Source organism: Sorex fumeus, unplaced genomic scaffold, assembly GCF_029834395.1.
Source record: "Sorex fumeus unplaced genomic scaffold, SorFum_2.1 ptg000002l, whole genome shotgun sequence".
NCBI classification, from domain to species: Eukaryota; Metazoa; Chordata; class Mammalia; order Eulipotyphla; family Soricidae; genus Sorex; species Sorex fumeus.
Genome location: NW_026606059.1, coordinates 47388882 through 47410633, shown reverse-complemented (window position 1 = coordinate 47410633; position 21752 = coordinate 47388882). Strand labels below are relative to the sequence as shown.

Genomic DNA, 21752 nt, shown 5'->3' with positions numbered 1-21752 from the left:
TGTTTGGGGACACCAAGGCTCTTCCAACATTACTGGGGGAGGGGAGCATGTGGTGTTAGAACTCAGGGTCTTGTCCATGTCATGCATGTACTCTGCCACCTGAGCTGTCATGTCACCCTCCCTTGTCCCTTGATGGAAGCTTTGACATGTTATTACTGGAAAGACTGGAGGGTTGTCTGAGGATAACTTATGTTTGTTTGCTCTGTATTGTGCAGCTGAAGACCAATCCTGTCTCTCTGAGAGGCGGCGAGCTCTGTCTAAACTCCGCTTTGGACCCGAGGGCTACTTCAGCCAATATAACTTACTCTTCTTGGTTCCTGAGGAACAACAGGTCTCTCCGAGTGTGTCCAAGTCTGCCCCTTCCTGCCCACCCTTGTTCAAGGAGCTCTTTGTGGACTCTGGGATTTTCCGCCCAATGGTGGAAGGGCAGGGCACACAGTTTGTTGCCTCAGAAAGTCTCCTCAGAGATGCCATCCATGCAATTTTCCCCTCCCGTATGCTGGCTACTCTGGCCCTTCAGTTTACGACCAACTCAAAGCAACTCCAGCAAAACCTCTTTGGAGGGAAATTCTTGGAGAATGTTGGCCAATTTAACTTGTCAGGAGCCCTTGGTACAAGAGGTACATTTAACTTCAGTCAGTTTTTCCAGCAGCTTGGTCTCCCAGGCTTTCAGAATGGAGGGACTCCAGTTGATGCAACCAAGACCCTCTCTGTGGACTTAGGTTCAGATCCTACCACAGAAATGCTTGAAGTCTCCAAGGAAGGAGTTGCTATGAATAAGACAATTGTGGGCAACTTTGGCTTCGAGGTCAACTTACAAGAGAATGTGAAGGCCCTGAAATTATTGACTTCTCTTCTGGAGCTTCCAGAATTCCTTCTCTTCTTGCAACATGCCCTTTCTGTGCCAGTTGACATAGCCAGAGACTTGGGGGATGTCATGGAACTGGCACTCAGCGCCCAGGGCTGTGAGCAGACTCCTAGCAGCCTTTTTGTCCCATCATGCTCAGAGGACGGGCGCTATGAAGATATTCAGTGCTTTGCTGGAGAGTGCTGGTGTGTGGATTCCCGTGGCCAAGAGCTTCCTGGATCCAGGCTCCGAGGCAGTCGGCCAAGGTGTCCCACACAGTGTGAAAAACAAAGGGCTCGCCTGCAAAGTCTTTCTGATAGCCAGCCTGCAGGATCCAGCCTGTATGTGCCTTCTTGTACCAGCGAGGGGCACTTTCTACCTGTGCAATGCTTTGGCTCAGAGTGCTACTGTGTGGATGCTGAGGGCCAGATGATTCCTGGAACCCAAAGTGGACCTGGAGAACCTACACAATGTAAGTTAGGTGGACATCAAATCTATTAACTGACTTTTTCTAGGGACTCTAGATCAATGCCTGACACAAAAAAGAAATTAGTCATAGCTTAAGTGCACGATTCTGTTAGTGGTCCCGTTTGCTGGCTAATTTAAAGAGTGTGGGCTGGAGAGATAGTACAGGGACAAAGATGCTTGCTTTTGCACAAGGATGACCTAGATTGATTCCCTGGGACTGCACACGGTTCCCTTGTCATGCCAGGAGTGATCTCCGAGTACAGAGCCAGGAGTAAGCCAGGTATTCGCTCTCCCACCCTCAACCTCCCCAAAAGTGTCCAGAACAGTCTGGATAATATAAATTACCCTAATGGATGCAGGGGAAGTTTGATTATATCTTAATATTGGGTCACTTACATTTCCTCTGTGATGATGGCAGTTAGTTGCCCCAGTGCTGATTCAGTGAGGGGTATACTCTCTGAGCATTAGTTTAATGGGATTTCTGTGGCTCTATCAGACTTTAGGTCTTATGCACAGTTAAGATTTCAATCCAGGTCTTTCATAATTATTTACCTTCTCAATCTGTCATGCTATTTGCTGTTCCTCCCCAGGTCCCACGCCCTGCCAGTTACAGGCTGAGCAAGCCTTCCTTGGCACTGTGAGAACCCTGTTCTTGGATTCCAACACATCGGCCGCCCTCTCTGACATCTACATTCCACAGTGCAGTGCCAGTGGGCAGTGGAGACCCATTCAGTGTGATGGTCCCCCCGAGCAGGTCTTTGAGTGGTATGAACGGTGGAAGAATCAGAACAGGGGTGTCGAAGAGCTAGTCTCTAACCAGCTGCTAGTGAAAAATATAAGTTATAGAGAAGCAGCATCTGGAAGCTTCCGTTTCTTTGTTCAAAGTTTGTATGAGTCTGGTCAACAAGGCATCTTCCCAGGGCTGGCAAGATACTCTGTTCTCCAAGAGGTCCCGCTGGAGGTGTTGGAAGGCAAGCCGACACAGCCCGAGAAGAACATCCTCCTTGAGCCCTACCTCTTTTGGCAAATTCTAAAAGGCCAGTTAACCCAGTACCCTGGGCCCTACTCAGACTTTAACTCTCCTTTAGCACACTTGGACCTGCGGAGCTGCTGGTGTGTGGATGAGGCTGGTCAACAACTCCAAGGGACTAAGGCAGGGTCAAACAAGACCCCAGCATGTGAGTAAAACTGTGTTAAAAAGTGCTACATGTGTGTACATATGTGTGTTTTGGGTTTCCCAAGAGCTCATGAGGCCTGAGGGCCCCTTCCAGTGATTTTTATTTGTTTGGGGGCAACATATGGCTATGCTCAGGGGTTACTCCTGGCTCTGTGCTCAAGAATTACTCCTGGCTGTGCTTGGAGCACCATATGGGGTACTGAGAATAGAACCCATATTGACCACGTGCAAGTCAAGAGCCCTAATCACTGCACTCTCTCTGGCCCCTACCAGTGAGTCTTGGCCAACCAGGCCTGCAGTTCACTTCAATACCTAAGAATGTGGTACTGTTTCGGTATTATGATCCTAGGGATTATTTGGTCTAGCTGGTAATACTTGGAGTCCTCTAGACCCACATGCAGCACAATTAATAGGATCTCCAGAGTGGCACCTGGAGATTCTTGGGGGACCATGTGGTGTCAGAGAACAAAGTATGCTCCTTAACTACTGTACTATCTCCATGTTCCCATATGTGTGTGTTTTAAGGTGTCAGATTAAAGGATTTGGTGTGAAATGTGGAACTAAGCCTAGAGAAACCTAGGTTCTCCCTCCGTCCCTCCGTCCCTCCCTCAGTCCCTCCGTCCCTCCCTCCCTCCCTCCCTCCCTCCCTCCCTCCCTCCCTCCCTCCCTTTTTTCCTTCCCTTCCTTCATTCTTCCCTTCCTTCCTTCCTGCCTTCCTACCCGACTGTGCTGCCTCCCTCTACTTCATTCAGAGCTAGCTGGGAACTTAAGTTATGTGACTTTTACATTGCTCATTTTCTCACCTGTACTGTAGGTAACTCCTGGACTGTTACATCTATTAAATAAGGCTGAGTAAATCTCTGACATTAGGAATTACTAGTTCTTACATAGTAATTTCTCTGTAACTATTGAGTAAATTAATTCATGGAGATAAAACAGAAAGAACATTCTAGTTTGTGGAAGGAGATGAAGAAAAGAAAGTTGTGGGGACACAAATGTGTGTGTGTGCGTGCTTGTGTGTATATGCATTTGTCCACACACTTCAAAATGGTTGAAGGGAGCTGTGTATATCTTATTCTCTTAGGTCCAGGCTCTTGTGAGGAAGTGAAGCTTCGTGTTTTGCAGTTCATTGAGGACACAGAAGAGATTGTCTTGGCCTCTAACAGTTCTTGGTACCCTCTGGCAGAGAGTTTCTTAGTGGCCAAGGGAATTCAACTGACTGATGAGGAACTGGACCTTCCTCAACTCTCTCCCTCCCGGGAGACTTTCATAGAGAAGTTTCTGAATGGAGGCGATTATGCCCTCCGTTTGGCATCCCAGTCTAGTGAGTACCATGCTTTTCTCATACTCACTTCATCTCGGTGGACTTGAACTTCAACTTGCATTGCCAGGTTTCTTTTTCAGAGATCAAGGGTGGCAGTCCCATATGCTCAGACCCCCTTTGATGGCCTGATCTTAATAAGCTTCCCTCCAGTTTCAAGGATTTGGGGTTACCCTAAAGGGTAAAGGAGGGGCACCCTAATATTTAGGAACTACTGGGTTTCAGGTACTTGCAACATGATCTTATCTAATCCTCACAGAAAGTTCCCAAAGCATCAGCGATTATGAGTTATCAGCTGTGTATAATAGAGAAGTGTGCTTGGTGAGTCCATAATGAAACTCACCCTTGGCCAGGCATTTCTCTGCCAACTAGATGCCCCGATCTGTGTATGGGACATCTGAGTGTTCCATGAGAAGGCCACTGTTACCACCCCTCTGAGAGTCTACAAGTGGGGGCAGAGGTTAAGTCAAGTCCAAGTTCACCCGATTCGTAACATTCCAGCTTGCTAGGACCACTGAGGACCACTCTTATGCCTCAGTTTTCCCCTATTCAGTGAAATCGTGTCACCTTTCCTAGAGGACTGCAAAGATTCTCTCAGATCTCCACCTACATGTATGTTTAAGGAACACTGTCAAACACCTCCCTGCTGTCCAAGGGCCCTTTGTGAAGTGTGGGTGGAAATATGTCTACATGAGGGTATCCTTTGTTGGGGCAGCACATGCTGGATAGCTCTTGGTTTTCCCCCTTCATCATTCACCTCTGACTACTCTCCCGATGCAGCCTGGAACTTCTATCAGAGACACAATCCTGCTGTGGGTGATGGGACAGGAGCCTCTCTTCCCTACATACCACAGTGTGATGCCTCAGGACAATGGGACCCCATGCAGTGCCATGCCCAGACTGGTGAGCAGGACGGGAGTGGGGTGATGGTGTCAAGTTGTATCTCATGTACCCTTTGCCTTTGGAAGAAAGAACCCACAGCCACTGGGGCAAGTGAAGGGGATAGCGGGCCCCTCCCAGCAGCTGTGGGCCAACCACTGAGTCCCCAGGCCTATGTGTCCTCCTTTGTACCATGAGAGAAGTGAGCTTGCGTCAACCTCAAGGTTGAGTGGGTGGCTACTGAGACCTGGGATCTTGGGCAGTTATCAAAGTGAGTGCACAGGGATGGGTTTTTTCTGGGATGGCAGTGAATACTGAAAGGGAGAGTTGTTTGCAGGATATGGGGAGTGATGTCCCCTGTACGCTTCCTGAATCCTGACCTGGGGCTGTCTTCTAGGACACTGCTGGTGTGTGGACAGGAAGGGCCAGTACATTCCTGCCTCACTGACTTCCCGCTCCTCAAAGACTCCACAGTGTAAGTGAAGTTTGTGGGTCCCTCCTCTCTGAGCCTAACTGCAGGCACCATGAGCTATGAGCACAGGTATTGCTATCCAGTGGTGTGGGTATGGGAGGAACCCTTCTGAATTTGCCCCAAGTGGAACCAGTGCCCAGAGCTGGAATATGCTCACTGACCCTGACCTTTTTGAATGGGTGCTTCTGCTTTCTCAGGTAGAAGCCGCTGAAAGGTCAGGAATCAAGCAGCACCGCCCCCCTCTGCCACACCCTGCTTCTGCGCTTTTTATTCATTTCTCTAGGATTGGGTTTTTTTTCTTTTCTTTTTGGGTCACACCAGGCGATGGTCAAGGGTTACTCCCGGCTCATGCACTCAGGAATTACTTCTGGAGGTGCTTGGGGGACCATATGGGATGCGGAGAATCGAATTGAACCTGGGTCAGCCACCTGCAAGGCAAATGCCCTACCTGCTGTGCTATCACTCCAGCCCCAGACTTCTCAGTTTTGACCACTCCCTCACACAAATTCTCTAGTCCCATGGCACTTCCCATACCCATCAACTAACTGCCCAAATCCTGTCTCAGGCTGTGTCTCATGTCATCTCTGTACCCTATCTATCTGCTTGCTTTTTTGTGGTTCCAGCTCTCTGCAGAGCACCTCTTACCCTCCCCCGCCACACACACACACACACACACACACACACACACACACACACATACACACACCCGGCTCTGATCCTCAGGCTCTCTGCTCTCCATCAGCACCCACACCAGTGCACTAAGAGTACTTCTCTCACCCACAGGCCCCTCCACCTGTGAGACATCCCGAGCCAATGGGTTACTTTCCAGTTGGAAGCAGGCTGGATCCCAAGGCATCCCATCTCCAAAAAATCTGTTTATCCCCACCTGTCTAGAGGTAAGTTCCGACAGGTCAGGAAGGGTGCCAGAAGTTTCTCCATGATGATTTCTCTAGCTCTCAATCAATTTTCATAGTGAAAAAAAATCACAAGGAATTTTAGGCTTGGATTCTTGTCCTGATTCTTGTAGATGCTGTTATGTGACTTTGGACAATGTACTTGCTTGTCTGTGCTCCAGTTTTGGATTAATTGATAAGCCCTCCACCCCCACAATGGTACACAGGGATGGATGTTACTGGGAGTCTGTAGGCCCCATCTAGCACTGCTCACGGTTATTTGGTATCCTAATTTGGGATCAAATTAAAGGTCTTTGGCCCATTTAATTCATTCTTTTTTATGATAACATCAAGTCATGTGTAAAACCTACCTACTGATAGCAGGGATTGTTTTGGAGTTCCAAGGAAATTATTTTCATGGAAACTCCTGAAAAATAATCTATCCATCTATAGTTGCTACCAGTTTTCCAAAAGTCATCTGGGCAGAATGTTGGTATCTTTCTCCTGTGCCTCAACACCAGTGGCAGATGCTATGAGACCACCTCCCCCAAATATAACCTCTCCTGGGTGCTCATAGTTTAGTGTGACTGACCATTAGTATAAAAGCGCCTAAACAGGTACTAAGCAGTTTGTAAGTCTGTAAAAATAAATATATTTAAAAGTTAAAAAAAGTGCCTAAACAAAGGATTCCAGCTGGAATCATCTCTAAGAAATGTACATCAATTCTAACAGGGATGAGGCCACCACCCTCTGCTCCACTCAGCTCCTAGGGCAGCCTGGAAACTAGAGGGTAGCCACAATGCTGGTGGAGTTAGAGAGCCTGTGGGGCACCGAGCACCAGGTTCCTGAGTTTAGTCTTCTTTATCCTGGCAGGATTATTCTTGCTTGAGAAACAATCCAGTCTCTCCTTTTTGTGTAACTTCTGGAAGGAGGGAGGGAGGGAGAGAGAGAGAAAGAGAGAGAGAGAGAGAGAGAGAGAGAGAGAGAGAGAGACAGACAGACAGACAGACAGACAGACAGACAGAGAAAAATGTGTGTGTATTGAAATAGGGTGACTTGGGTCAAGTGAATGACTGGATTTGGGGGATGGACAGTTGTTCCCAGCCACCTTTGCATCCTTCCTGCCCCTTGCCACCCTGAGACCTCACAATGTCCCTCATCCCTCCTCTGAATGAGCCTCCATCTTCTTCAAGACCACACTGTGGTTTCTGCTGCAGAACCGTCAATTCAGGTCATGTAGGGATCCTAGAGCTCTGTTCACTTTTTCAAACATTCTTTTGGTTGAAGTCGTTTTTATACAATCCCGGGCATATTAAATGTATACAATCGGTATACCAATGAAACATTTTCTGATACTGACTCATTGAGAATTGAATTTTAAAACAACTCTTAAAACAGTTCTCAACATCCCCTCTACTCCCCTTGCAGGATCACCACCCACAGTTTCAGGAGCTTAGAAACAGTATATGTGAGGGGACTGGGAGGGGAGGGCACTGCCACGGCTCTCCCCCACTATTGGGAAGCTATCATCAGGACATTATTTATTTATTTATTTATTTATTTATTTATTTTGGATACCCATCCCTCCACCAGTGACCATTCCCACCACCACGGATCCCAGTATCCCTACCACCCCCAACCCCCCCATCCCACCCTGCCTCTGTGGCAGGGCATTCCCTTTTGTCCTCTCTCTCCTATTGGGTGTTGTGGTTTGTAAAAGAGTTAAGCCTGATTTTCAGGGAGAAACGTTGGATGATTTACTTTCCATTTATCACTTTGTATATAACGGCTGCGTGGTTTGGAATAAAAGTCCTGGTTCCCGCATGCCCAAGCTATGCTTGTAGAGGCTCATGGTCACTGGGGGTTCCATCTGGAGAAGGCGGGATGAGGCACCTACCCCATCTGGGACTTCCCGGTGATCTCGGCTCTGTTTGGGACCTGGAGCATTCTCCGGGAGCTGTGGAGCCTCCCAGTGGCCTTTCTTCTTTGTTGCTGTGTCTCGTCAGGACATTTTGGAGAGGTGTTATTGACTTCTCTTCGCAGACCTGATGGCCACCAAATCATCTTCCCTTGGCTTTGTCTCAGACAGGAGAGTATGCCAGGCTGCAGACATTGGAGACTGGCAGCTGGTGCATGGACCCAACCTCAGGAGCAGGCATGCCACCAGACCTGAATAGAACAGCCCAGTGTGAGTATCTGTCTCCCCACTGACCCCAACGCACTGTGGGCATGAGCAACAAGACCTTCTCTGTCCCTGCTCACCTCCATAGGTTATAGCATCAGCTTGCTCTAAGCTGCCAAAGTTCCACTGTTTCTGTGGGCTCATGGCAGGATGCAGGTCTGTGTTCTGCAGCTGAGGAGCACAACCCAGCACGGATTCCATTAAAGGGAGCACTGGTGCCATTTGACTGACTGTCCTGTGCTGATGTTCCCTGTCTCTGTTGCAGCCTGGCTCTGCATTTAGGTCTTGTGGTGATGCTTAAATGTGGGCTTTGGGGCTCCACAGTTGGTCCTAGCCACCTTTGCACCCTTCCTGGACCTTGCCACCTTGGCATCTCACAATGTCCCTCATATCTCCTCTGAATGATCCTGAATGTGCTGTCGCTGGAATGTGAATGTGCTGAGGTCTCTCCTCAGTTGAAAACCAGGGCTGCCCATCTTGTCCTTAGTGCTGTGGCTAAAAGGCAGCCTTTGCTTCATTCTGCTTCCACCCTGAAATGGAAAGGCAGTGCTGGACCCTGGAGGCCCCTGCAGGTGGTACAGAGGGTTAATACAGGTCATGTGAGGGGCTGGAGTGATAGCACAGAGGGTAGGGTTGCACGTGGCTGACCCAGGTTCGATTCCCAGCATCCCATATGGTCCCTGGATCACCGCCAGGAGTAATTCCTGAGTGCATGAGCCAGGAGTAACCCCTGAGCATAGCCGGGTGTGACCCAAAAAGTAAAAAAAAAAATACAGACCATTTGAGGTGGGGTTAGTCATGCAGGTGAGCTTGGGATCTCCATCTCACCAAGTCTGTCTCTGTCAGGTCCCGGCCTCTGTGAAGCTCTCCAAGATGAACGCCTCTCCAGAAGAGGCAGGCCAGGTTCCCCACCCACCTGCAGAATGGAGGATGGAAGCTTTTCCAAGACTCAATGTGACCCGGCCCAGGACAGCTGCTGGTGTGTCCTGGACAGTGGAGAGGAAGTGCCTGGGACCCGTGTGGTTGGGCGCCAGCCAACCTGTGACAGTGAGTCCTGACTCTTCAGGCTGCAGGGAGGAGGACACTCTGTTCATCTCTTCTTACAGTTGATCTGGTGGACTCTGGGGAGAAGGGGCAGAAAGGCCAGCATCATCAAAGGCCCTGGGGTGGGACCTAGAGATAGGGCTCCAAGACAGTGGCAGGGCCTGAGACAGTGGCAGGGTTCAAGAGATGTGGTTGCATTTGTTTTTCTCAAATCCAACCTGGTGCTACTTACTAAAATTTCTCAGCCCTGAAGCTGAAATCAAGGAGGATATGGGGGGTTGGAAGTCATAAGTTCCGGTCCCTCTGTAGCTGGGCCATGGGTTGCTGAGGGGTCCATTCTTGATCCCCTTCTGCTCCAGGGAGGAGGATATGTGGGGGAGGTGTCATTCCATAGGCACTACAGTCAAGAGCTGTAGACTTGCTTATTTTATTTCTGGCTGAAAAGCTGTGTGGGAATCACATCCTGATAATTATAATTAAAATAGCTCATAGGGATATACATTAGAACACAGAAACACATTCCACACCACCATATTTTGAATGTTTCCATCCTGAACCCCAAACTCTGCCCCCAGAGCAGAACTGAAGAAATTTATTTTGTATTGCTTGTTATGAATAATCTGCTAAAAATGATCCAAAAAAGGTTTCTTAGAGGAAAGTGTATGAAGATTGTATTTCAGCCAGGAGCCATTAAGCCCTTCTATAGAAGATTAGTAACATGCTAGTAAATATTGAGCCTTGTGTGCTTTTATATATATTTGCCCCTAAGATTGATCGTCTTCTACTTTAAACCCCTTCAAATGTGGCGTGCCACTCTTGGTATATTAGTGATGTAAAGTATGAGATGTTGCGCAGTCCAGGAATAGATTCACTCATGGTTGAGGTTCATCCGAGAGTGTGGAGAGTGGCCATAAGCATGGTGGTGATTGAATTCTGGAGGTTTTTGGCTGTCGGTGCTGCCTCTGTTGGGGAAGGGAGGGGAACTCACCTGCCCTGCTCCAGGTGCCCTGAATGAAACAGCCTAGCTTGTGGTGGCAGAGACTTTTTTTCCTTTGGGGTCACACCCGGTGATGCACAGCTGATATTCCTGGCTCATGCACTTAGGAGTTACTCCTGGTGGTGCTTGGGGGACCATATGGGATGCTGGGAATTGAATCCAGGTTGATCACGTGCAAGGCAAATGCCCTACCCACTGTGCTATCGCTCCAGCCCAGACAGAGACTTTTAATGAGTCTGGTGATTTATATTGTGAATTGTATTGAATTGTATTTTTTACCCCTGGAAATGTGTATTTGTAAAATGAAAAGCAGTGTCTCTAGAAGCTGAGTAGGAGGAAGTCAGCTTACTCATTGGCTCTATCCCCTGTTGTCCATTCCTTGTCATACCCCATATGGGCTTTATCTTCATGATTTTTCTCCCAGGTTTAGTCCATGCCCTCTGCCCAGTGTTGGCATTATAGCAGGAATATGTCCTGGTCATCTCATCTGAGTACTTGTCACCACACATGATCTATGGGAAGTGACCCTGAGTTGTTTCAGGAATGAGCTCTGGCTGGGGCACCGTGAGAAAATGCAGTCTCCTGTATCTACTCTGCTCTAGGGGTAGGGGATGTGACTTTGTTGATCTCAGTGGCCTTTATTTCAAAATGAGGGTCTGGGTCTGAGAGAGGGTACATCAGGTAGGACTCTTGTTCTACATGGAACTGACCTAGGGTTTCAGTCCCCAACATCCCATAAGGTCCCTCTAAGCTCTACCAGGTATGGTATGGTATGATTTCTGAGCATAGAGTCAGAAGTAAGTCCTGAGCACCACCAGGTGATTTCTCTTCTACCCTCCACCAAATAATGAGGGCCTGGTTCAGCATAGCCTTCCTACAGAAGCCCTTGCACCACTGCAGGGATAGGAGTTACTGGGAATCTCTTACTCTATCCTAGAGGGTGATATCCTTGAGACTCTGACAAAAGAGTTGCCTGTAATTGCTCAACATGCTGCAGTGGATGGCCTGAACAATCTAATGGGCTTTCAGAGTATCCCTGAGACTTTTGCCTAAACCTAAAATAGGGCTGGATCATGGGTGACATCATGGGCTGGTTATAATAGTCAATACTGATTGATGACTTTGGTGGGGACAGGAGGCATATGCAGACTCCTGAGGAATAGAGAAGGGCTCCTGGTAATGCTTGCTTTCTCCTCCTATAGTGCTAGTTACATTCTATGGATCAATGCTCATCCTGACCCTGACACTCCAAATCCTTAAACCTCAGTGTCTTCACTTGTAAAATGGCCTGCTTGTTATTTCATGCAGTTATTTGATTCGGTTCACTTAAGTACTGATTATGAAGATTTCATAGACTCAAAAATTCCTGATAAATATCTGCTATTATTTCTAGTCAGAAGTTGACCCTTGTAGCACATGGAATGATAGTTCACTGTTCTATAGGGTATATTTCCATCCCCAAACATCTGATCCTGGTCCAATAATGTCACAATCCTGTTATGGTCCAAGAATGTCAAGAACATATTGACCATGTCATCTATGTGAGTCATTCTTCTTAAGTCTCAATAGCCTTAGTTCATTTTGATGCAGCTCATCCTAGAGGGTGGGCATCATTGTGATTCTCCTCTTATGGGTGAGGAAACTAAGTCACAGTGAAGTTAATTAATTTGCTCGAGAAGTGCTTTGATAGAGGCAGATTTTGAAGTCCAGAAGATTGGCCCACCCTTAGGTCCCCTGTCCTTGGTAAGTACCATCTCAATATATTCACTGGAAATCACAGGGGAGTACTGGCCAGAGACCCTGCTCTGGTGAGGAAGAAGTCTCTACTGCACCCAGGAGATCTGAATGGATTACTCGAGTTTTTAGGCCGAGCACTCTTGAATTTCACACAGAGGGCAGAATTCAAAATGACATAAACATATGGCCAACTATCAATTAATGAACCATTAGGTGCAATGTAAAATGGTCATATTGAGTGTGTCTACTATTTAATTTATTCCTCCCATTTCACACACATTCCTGGAGTTTGTGTTCCAATTTAGCAGTGTATGGTCTGGGTGAATGGAAAAAGGGACTTTGTGTGCCGTCAGTAGTTCAACTCAATGGAAAGACAAAAATGACCACAAGTGTCATGAGAACTGAGAACCTGGAGGTCTGGAGAGCTTGGAGAGCTTCTATAAAGTCTGGGGGAAGAAAGTCATAGAAGAGATCAGAAAGTTGGAGGAATAGAGTTGATATTTGAGGGTATGCATAAAAAAAATCTTGACAGGCAGAAGGAGCTTTCTCCAGGAACTATCACTGCAGCCTATGTAAGGCAACAGCAGCTAAACCCTGAGATTGGGGTGGATGGATAAGGAGACGAAATCAGGACAGGAAAGTGGGGTCCATGAGCATGTGGGGAACTGAGCACAGAGGGATGTTCACCCTGACTCTAGGTACTTTTTTCAGAGTGGGGCCTAGGTTGGACATGGGAGCAGAAATGCAGGAAGGGGAAACCCAGATGTAGGGAATCTGGTGAGGAAGATTGGGGAATAAAGTAGAAAAAAAGGGATCCATGTCTAAGTGAAGAAAGTGCCATAGATGTCAAGAGAAGTGAGGTGGGCTCAGTGAAGAGGATGCCCTGTTTATCCTTGGGCCAACTTGTGACTGGAGAAGCAAGGTTCTCAGCAGGGCCTGGCCAGCAGGCCAGGTTCTGGACATCTAGACATAGAAGTGAAGAAGACTGGCTAGGAAGAGTGTCTCAGCTGGGCAAGTAGAGGTGAGTCTGCAGTGTGGAGGTGACTGAAAGGGCCTGTAGTGGAGGAGGGGGTCTTCTGAGGACCAAGTAGAGCAGGGGCACAGAGCACTGTCTGTGTTCAGGGATTTCTGCCATGTCACTAGGCAGGGAGGAGGAGGGCATGGTGCCCCTGAGAAGCAGTGCCAGGTAAGAGTCCTCTGCCCCTTGGTTCTTCTCCTAGGCCCAAAGTGCCCACTGCCATTCAACGCATCTGATGTGACTGGTGGGACCATCCTGTGTGAGCCAGCCTCAGACCCTGAAGGAGTTCAGCAGTGCCAGCTGCTGTGTCGCCAGGGCTACCAACTTGTGTTCCCAGGGGCAGCAGGGCCCCTTTCATGCAGCCTACAGACGAGACGCTGGATGTCACAATTACCCCAGCTCCACGCCTGCCAGCGTGAGTAGCCCTCAACTGTCAACCTGACTCCCCACTTCTCTTGACGTTTGAGCTGAGAATTTTCATTTTCCTCTCACAAATGTTGCATTTTTCAGGGGAAATTATGGAGCTTCTAAGTCCGGTGAGAAGATCTAATGGGAAATTTTCTCCCTTCCTTCCTTCCTTCCTTCCTTCCTTCCTTCCTTCCTTCCTTCCTTCCTTCCTTCCTTCCTTCCCATGTAGCTGTGCTTGTCAGTTATTCCTAGTATGGGTCTGGAGGTTGCTCCTGATAGTTCTTGGGTAGCTATGTCATGCCAGGGATTGAATCTGTAGGCAAAGCAATCCCACTAGCCTTTTGAGGCATCTCTTTAGCTCTGATGGAGCATTTTCTTTTAGAGGGAGCAGATATTCTTTGTGGCTTCTCTAGAGCCCCATGATTCCTTGGAGAGCTCCCAGCATTTGGGTTCTCCTAGAGGTGTGAAATGAAGGACTCTATTCTGCAGGTCCATGCTCTGAGGTTTATTTTGATTAACAAAATCAGAGCTGCTCTCTTGAGCCTCTGAAAGGGACCTTTCCACCAATCCCTCCTGGAAAACATCCCATAGCTCTCTAACACTGAGACTTGCCCGCAGGGCCCCAGCTGTGGCAGACCCTTCAGAGCCGAGTGCAGTTCCAGCTTCAGCTCCCTCCGGGTAAGATGTGCAGTGCAGACTACTCGGGCTTGCTGCAGGCCTTCCAGGTCTTCATACTCGATGAGCTCACAGCCCGGGGCTTCTGCCAGATTCAGGTAGGTTCCTGACCTTCCTCATGGTCAAGGCTGGAACTGACCTAGAACTCCATGTCAGAGAACCTCTGGCCTTTAAGGAATAGGGTTCAACCTTGGCCTACTTCAATATAGGGCAAATTCCACAATGAGAAGCCATTATGACCAAACTAATTATACAGTGATGGTGGAATTCAAAACTTTCCCATTATTGACTCATATTTCACTGACACCTCTCTAAATTCAGTGTTTACAGCACCTCAGGGCAGGTGACTTAACTTCCTAGAGCTTTGTTTTTTAGGGGTGTGTGGGAGGGGCAGGATGGGCAGAGGGAGCTCATGAAGTCTGAGATAGAGGCTCAGGGAAGATTGTAAGCAGGTCCATGTGTCAAGTTCTGTTGCTTAGAGGTGGGATCCAGCACACTGTCCCCCAGCTCTGTGTTCTGGAGCTGAAAGCAACTTTCCTTGTGTAGGTAAAGACTTCGGGGCGTGCCGTTAGCATTCCTGTCTGTGATGATGCCTCGGTGCGAGTGGAGTGTTTCTCTCTGGAGCTCTTGAGCGTGAATGTCACGTGGAATTTGCTGCTCGAGGATGTCCCAGCACCCTCACTGCCTGATTTATGGGACATTGGTATGTTTTCTGGGTTGTTGGCTTGAAGAAGTCTGAGTCCTGAGTCTCACTCTCCATTTCTCCATCTGTCAATTAGTGTTTGTGAAGTCTATCTTCCTGAGTGTGGGCTGGGGTGTCCTAGCCTGTGAGGGGAACATGATAATAATAAAAATCAACAGAGTATTCATCAGTCACTTACTCTGTCAGTTATATCATCCGACTGCCTTTGTTACCATCTTGATTTCTGTCTCAATAAAAGTTCTGGATGTGAAAACAAGTGGAGTGGGAGAAGAATTATCATAACTTGTTTATTATTCATGTCCCATTATAAAGTGTCTCAAACCACTCACCATTTTAAACACAGTTTGCTCTATCGAAAACAAGACTTCTGAATAAGTGTCTAGAGGGATAGAGTGTAAAGAGAGTAGAAAGATCTAAGAAGAGGTACATAGTAGAATCTTCGGATAGTGATGTGAGCCAGCACAGGACCAAAATATAGATTTTGAAACAGCTAGTGAGGCCATGGCATAGTCTCTTCTACCATCAAGTGGTCAAATATCTGCCAGTGAGGACTGACAGGATGTTCCCTCTGTTTCATGAAGGAAATTTCTGGAATACATTCCACAGAAGGCCGACTCCATCTCTAACACTCTGTAGGGCCTCTTTCTGTCTTCTGCATATTGAATAAGGGTCCTTCTCTATGTTCTTGCAGAGAAAGTTTGAATGATTTGGTTTGATACACAGGAGGCAGAGGTTTTTCTCTGTTATCAGTAGTGCATACCATGGTACCTACTAGCCTCTGGCTAGTTTTGCAGTAGCTGAAATATTTGCTGCCTCTGAGATCTGTCCCTGATGGGTTCCAGATGGTGCCATCTGCTTTCTTCTTAGTAAACACCTCAATTCCAGCAACCAGATTCCTGGTCAAGGATCAGCTGAACAGTGGGCAGACAACCTCCCAGAGGCTCTCTTTGCTTTTGACTGTCAACCCCCAGCTCCACTCATACAATTCTCCCTTACAATCTTCACCCAGTGCAAGAGAGGCAGCCCCAGCCTTTTTTTTTTCAGATGCAGAGACTCCGAGACTGTGACTTGTCAACAGTTGATACCATTATCTTTTAGTTTAGTGGCTAAAGGTATGACATCCTATATCCATGGGGAAATGTTGATATCACTGAAGTGACAGGTACCAAAGACATAGATTAAAATCCTAGCTGTGTTTCTGACTCCTTATGAATATGGGCAAATCAATCCTCTTCTCTGACCTTAGTATGAAGGTTGAGGGAAATCCATGAGTCGCCTTTCATCATAGACATCATATGCAGCTCTACCACTCATCCTTCCAAGTCCTTTCATTGAACAATGAGTTGACATTTCTTCCTTGTGTTTTACAGAGAAATTCATGGTGGGCAAGAATCTCATTGGGCGCTTTGCAGATCTGATCCAAAGTGGTACCTTCCAGCTCCATCTGGATTCTAAGATATTCCCAGCAGATACCTCCATCCGCTTCCTTCAAGGGGACCATTTTGGCACCTCTCCAAGGACATGGTTTGGGTGCCTGGAAGGATTCCACCGTGTGTCAACTATCAATAATGCTCTTGAGAACCCTCTGGGATGTGGTAAGTCTATCCCCTCTCCTTGGATTGTTGTTCTGGATTCATGAAAGACTGTAGGCAGGCCACCAGAGCTTTGGAGAGAGGTTTACCTGGACATAAAGAGTGGAGAAATTATTCATTTGTTACACAGCAAAAGTCTTTTAGTCATCAGCATGTGTGAGTACATGTGTAATTAACATTTAAAAGTACATAAGGTATGACAGACTGAAGAACCTGAGTGTTTGTAGGTTTTGGTCAAACATGGACTCTGGGGTCTGAGCTTCATGGTCTTTGTCGTGAAGACTAATGCTCATCCTCTGAGCTTCATCGTAATACTTATCCTGCTAAGCCTTTGATGCTCAATACCTTTCCCAAGGGGTCACTGATCAGCACAGGCCTTGATTACTCTGGGTCAGGATTCCCAGTACAGGATAAGAGAGACTATTCTTGTCCTTAATCATAAGTGGCCTTGGAAGTTGTTTTCATTGGAATGCAGTGACCAATGTCTTGAATGAAAACTGCATGAATTCCTGTTGCTACCATAACAAGCCACCCCAAATATAGTGGCTTAAACCAACATATTTATTATCCTACAGTTCTGAAGGTTTGTTTCTGATGTGGGCTAAAATGGAGGTGTCAGCAGGGCTGCCTGCATCCTACCAGAGGAGCATTTTCTGGCATTTTCTAGCTTCTGGATGTCACTCACCTCTCTTGACTCCTGACTTCCTTCCTTCATCTTCCAACCCAGCACTTTTGTAGTTCTCTGCCCATCCTCCATAGCTACAGCTCCTGCGAACTCTCTTTCCTATGGAAGCTTGCTCCAGAAGCTCTCCCTCTCTGAAGAACTACTGATAGTGACTTTACTTCTATTTGAGCCCTCAGTTTCTCTTGTCATGAGAAACTGAGAACACATTCTCACAATTAGAAGAACACGTTCCTGGGTTCCAGAGATTAAGAGATGACCCTTTTCAAGGGGCATTGTCCTGTCTACTCTGTCTGCTCCTGAGCCTATTAAGGTCTTGTGATGAGAAGCCTTTGTCCCACGTGCCATTTAGTCAGAGAGGCATTACATTTGAGCTGAAAAGAGAAAAAAATGTTCTTGTTGCTTTCTCTCACTATAGCATGCCACAAAAAAGCTACCTGGCTTTTCCTTTCAGGAAAATTCATGCCAAGTTCTACACTCCACATTGAATTTAAGTTGCAACTAAGTTTAAACACATGAAACCAACACCACCACTTCCCACTAAACTCCAAAGTCCTTTTTATGGGACAATGCACCTTTGCAAACTCATAACTCTCACAAAAGTCCCAGTAACAGAAACTGCCCCTATTTGACAGATGAAGAGATTGAGGTTCTGATAAATGAAATCACATTTTTGTAGTGCCCAGAGCAGGGCTGACTGAAAGGAGGAAATCAGGCACACAAAACTAATTATCCATATGTGACTTCCTCAAGGTACCCCAAGGCCAGGCAGAGCTCATCATCTTTCTACCTCACTAGAACTGCCCCAAGGAAGAGGATAAAAAGTGGCAACAGAAGTCAATAATGCCAGCTCCCAGTAGAGATACTCTATCAAGTTTGAGATTTATCAGAAAAAGAGCTTTGGCTTCCATTGCCAGGGACTCTGTGTGCGTGTGTGTGTGTGTGTGTGTGTGTGTGTGTGTGTGTGTGTGTGTTTGGTGGAATGAGGACCAGAAGCCTGCTTTTTCTAGCTGCCCTACATAGAGCTGATATGGAGTGCCAGGGCCTCACTTGGAGGCTCACTGACCTAATGCAGCCTCTGGAGCATGAAGCCAGTAGGCGGAGTAACAGGAGATAATGGTGGGTCCTAGTCAAGGGCCAGGCAAAGATGCGAATTAACTCTGTGCCTTTAAAAAATCCCATTCCATAGAGAGGAGAGAAAGTAGGGGTTCTTTCAGGACTGTAAAATAATGGTGCTGAACTGGAAATCTAACCCTAAGCTTTTTTTTTTTCAATGGACTGGATTATTAGATGATTATGTCCTGTCTACCAGGGCCAATAGCCCAGGGGCGGTAGCAGGGCAAGTTCAGCCTACCTCAAAGGTAGGAAGGAGATACCTAATCAGGAGCCAGTCTTTTATTTTATTTTAAATTTGTTTCTTAAATTGATTAATCATAGGTTTACAGTATTATGAAATGTCAGATGTTTATCTTCACACCTCTATGTGTGTATAATTCTTACCAAAACCACCATTCAAGTTTTTGTACCATTGCAGCACCACAAAAACCCTCTATCTGTTCCTCCCACTACCTCTCTCCCCTCCTCTGGAAGCCACTGCAGTTTTCACGAGTTGAGAGGTTAGTTTTGTTGCCTAATACCAGTCACTGGTTGTAGACATTCATAGCCCAATAAGCATGAGGCCATTCAGTAATTGCCTTTCTTTTTCTTTTTTTTTTTTGAAATTTTTGTTTATTAAAAACTGTGATTTAGAAAGTTATTGCTAGTTGAGGTTAGGCATGTAATATTTCAACACCCAGCCCACCACTGGTGTCAACTTCCCTCCCTTTCCCACTCCACACCCACCTCATCCCCATCCCCATCTGGCAACTTGACAGGACATGATCGCAGCTTAGATCTCATGCTTTTTGGTTTTCCAACTTGTAATTTAAAATTATTTTTTTCCTTTGCTCCTGAATCTTTTTTTAATAAAAAATTTATCTATTTATTTATTTATTTATTTATTTTTTACTTTTTTTTTTATTAGTGAAACACCATGAGGTACAGTTGTAGACTTACAAGTTGTTGTGCTTGGGTTTCAGTTATGCAATGATCGAGTACCCATCCCACCACCAGTGCCCATTTTCCACCCGACCAATGTCAATATCCCTCCCACGCCCCCCATCCCCTATCCCACCCTGCCTCTGTGTCAGGGCACTCCCTTTTGTTCTATCTCTCCTTTTGGGTGCTGTGGTCTACAGAAGAGACATTGGGTGGTAATCATGTTTGGTCCATAGATTACTTTCAGCAGGCATCTCCCATCCTGGGAAGATCTTTCCAGCAGCCTTTATTTGGTGCTCCCTTTTCTATCTGAGCTGACTTTACCCCTGGAGTGTGTGGCTGTCCTCTACTGCTGGTGGGAATGCTGACTGGTTCAACCCTTTTGGAAAACTGTATGGACGACTCTCAAAAAATTAGAAGTTGAGCTCCCATTTGACCCAACAATACCACTCCTGGGAATATACCCTGGAGAGGCCAAAAAGTATAGTCAAAGTGACATCTGCACTTGTTTGTTCATTGCAGCACTGTTTACAATAGCTAGAATATGGAAAAAACCTGAGTGCCCGAGAACAGATGACTGGTTAAAGAAAGTTTGGTACATCTACACAATGGAGTACTATGTAGCAGTTAGAAAAAATGAAGTCATGAAATTTACATACAAGTGGTACTACATGGAAAGTATCATGCTAAGCGAAATGAGTCAGAAAGAGAGGGATAGACATAGAAAGATGGCATTCATCTGGGTAACATAAAGTAACAAAATAAGAGACTAACACCCAAGAACAGCTGTGATAAATACCAGGTTGTTCACTCCATGGCTTAGAGGCCAGCCACACACTCCAGGGGTAAAAAATTTATCTATTTATTTTTAATGTATCGATTTGCTCGAGCGGGCCCAGTAACGTCTCCATTGGAGACTTTGTTGTTACTGTGTCTGGCATATCGAATACTCTCGGTAGCTTGCCGGGCTTTCCGAGAGGGGCGGAGGAATCGAACTCGGGTCGGCCATGTTGGCCGCTTGTAAGGTGAATGCCCTACCCGCTGTGCTATCTTGAGGTACAGTTACAGACTTACAAACTTTCATGCTTACTTTCCAGTCATACAGTGATCGAGTACTCATCCCTCCACCAGTGCCCGTTCTCCACCATCAATGATCCCAGTATCCCTCCCACCACCCCCACCCCATCCCCCTACCCTGTTCTGTGTCAGTTTCTTTCTCTGTATGAGCATCATTGTGTCAAAAATTCCTCTTTTTTCCATCTCAAAATACACAATTTAATTTTTAAAATGCCAGAGTAGTATTCCATTAAATATATAAAGCTTGCGATTTCCCCCCAGTAATCTGTGGATGAACATTAGGTTGATTTCATGTTTTGACAACTGTGCATAATACTGCTATGAACATAGAGGTATACATGTTAAATGAGTGATTTTACATGCTTTTCACTCACAGATAGCCTCTCTGAAGGGTGTCAACTAGTAGAGGCACTGGGTATCTTAATCTGACCTTAGGGTGATAAAGAATTGATAGAGAGAGGGAGCCTCAGATTGAAGACTGGTGAAGGAGTTGACAGCAAGCACACTTGCTCTCTAGTAGAAGTTGGCAGTCTTTTTCCGTGAAGGCCACTAGTAATAATTTTAGACTTTACAAATCATTTACTTTCAACTCAGTGACTCAAACCATCCATTGAAGGAAGGAAAACATGGCTGTATTCCAAGAACTCTGTATTTGCCAAACAGAAGAACTGAGTGTGGCCCATGGGCTGTAGTTTGCCAATCCTAGTGCTAAGTAAACCTAATATCTGGTTTCCAACTTTTGTAGCTTTCAATGAATCTCAAAGTTGTAAAATCATTTAGCCATTTCTCTTACTATAGAGGGTTAGGAAAGCATAGAATGGAACTCACAAAAATATCACTGTTTTGCTCTAATAACTATATTTTTCTAGTCATAATTGAGTCTCATAGAGCTGGGCCTTAATAGCTTCACTCTGGTAAAAGAATCAAGTGTTACTAACCATGTGGTATGAATGATGCATCCTGGGAAAGAAGTGGCATACCTGTACTAGAAACTGGTTTTTGAAGTCAGAGAGATTTGGAAGAACAATAAATGGACTTTTGGGACATTACTTAGTGCCACACAAAATATGACTAAAAGGGTAACAGGGAATGTCTGTTGCAAGGAAGAGTGATTAAGATGTAATTCTATAGAAGAGAACTTAAAATAATAAAAATATGAGATTTTTCATATAAAAGATAAACTTTATATAACATATATAAACTTTATATAAATTTATACTTTATATAAAATATAAATAATAGAACTGGAGTTAAGCACATCGCATATAGTGAACTCTTGCAATGGCTTCTGTGGATTATTGGCTGTGCTGGGATGTAAACTTCTAATTGATTCCAAATTCTTTGTTCTGTCCCCTGTACCACATATATCTCTCATTAACAAAAGGCTTCTTGGTTAAACCATACCTTTGGATTCTTATATCTGTTCTTATCAGTTTCTTTTTCTTCAGTAGCACAACTGGTCCACATCTGTCTACTAGCAGAACATTGTCCTGTGTAGGAAATTGGGTTTCTGGGTGCTGTTACCTCTGAGGCTGTTATGCGT

The 21752-nt window shown here is 46.1% G+C and overlaps 1 protein-coding gene across 1 annotated transcript in view; it reads left to right on the top strand.

Moving 5' to 3' along the window:
* TG (thyroglobulin) overlaps positions 1-21752 on the top strand; it is a 261047-nt gene that overhangs the window by 16700 nt on the left and 222595 nt on the right. The window contains exons 9-20 of the mRNA XM_056112201.1: positions 216-1319; positions 1906-2493; positions 3577-3816; positions 4594-4716; positions 5090-5167; positions 5948-6060; positions 8143-8245; positions 9086-9286; positions 13238-13450; positions 14062-14216; positions 14665-14821; positions 16192-16416. Coding sequence (XP_055968176.1) covers positions 216-1319; positions 1906-2493; positions 3577-3816; positions 4594-4716; positions 5090-5167; positions 5948-6060; positions 8143-8245; positions 9086-9286; positions 13238-13450; positions 14062-14216; positions 14665-14821; positions 16192-16416 — 3300 coding nt within the window. The remainder of the gene's footprint in view (positions 1-215; positions 1320-1905; positions 2494-3576; positions 3817-4593; positions 4717-5089; positions 5168-5947; positions 6061-8142; positions 8246-9085; positions 9287-13237; positions 13451-14061; positions 14217-14664; positions 14822-16191; positions 16417-21752) is intronic.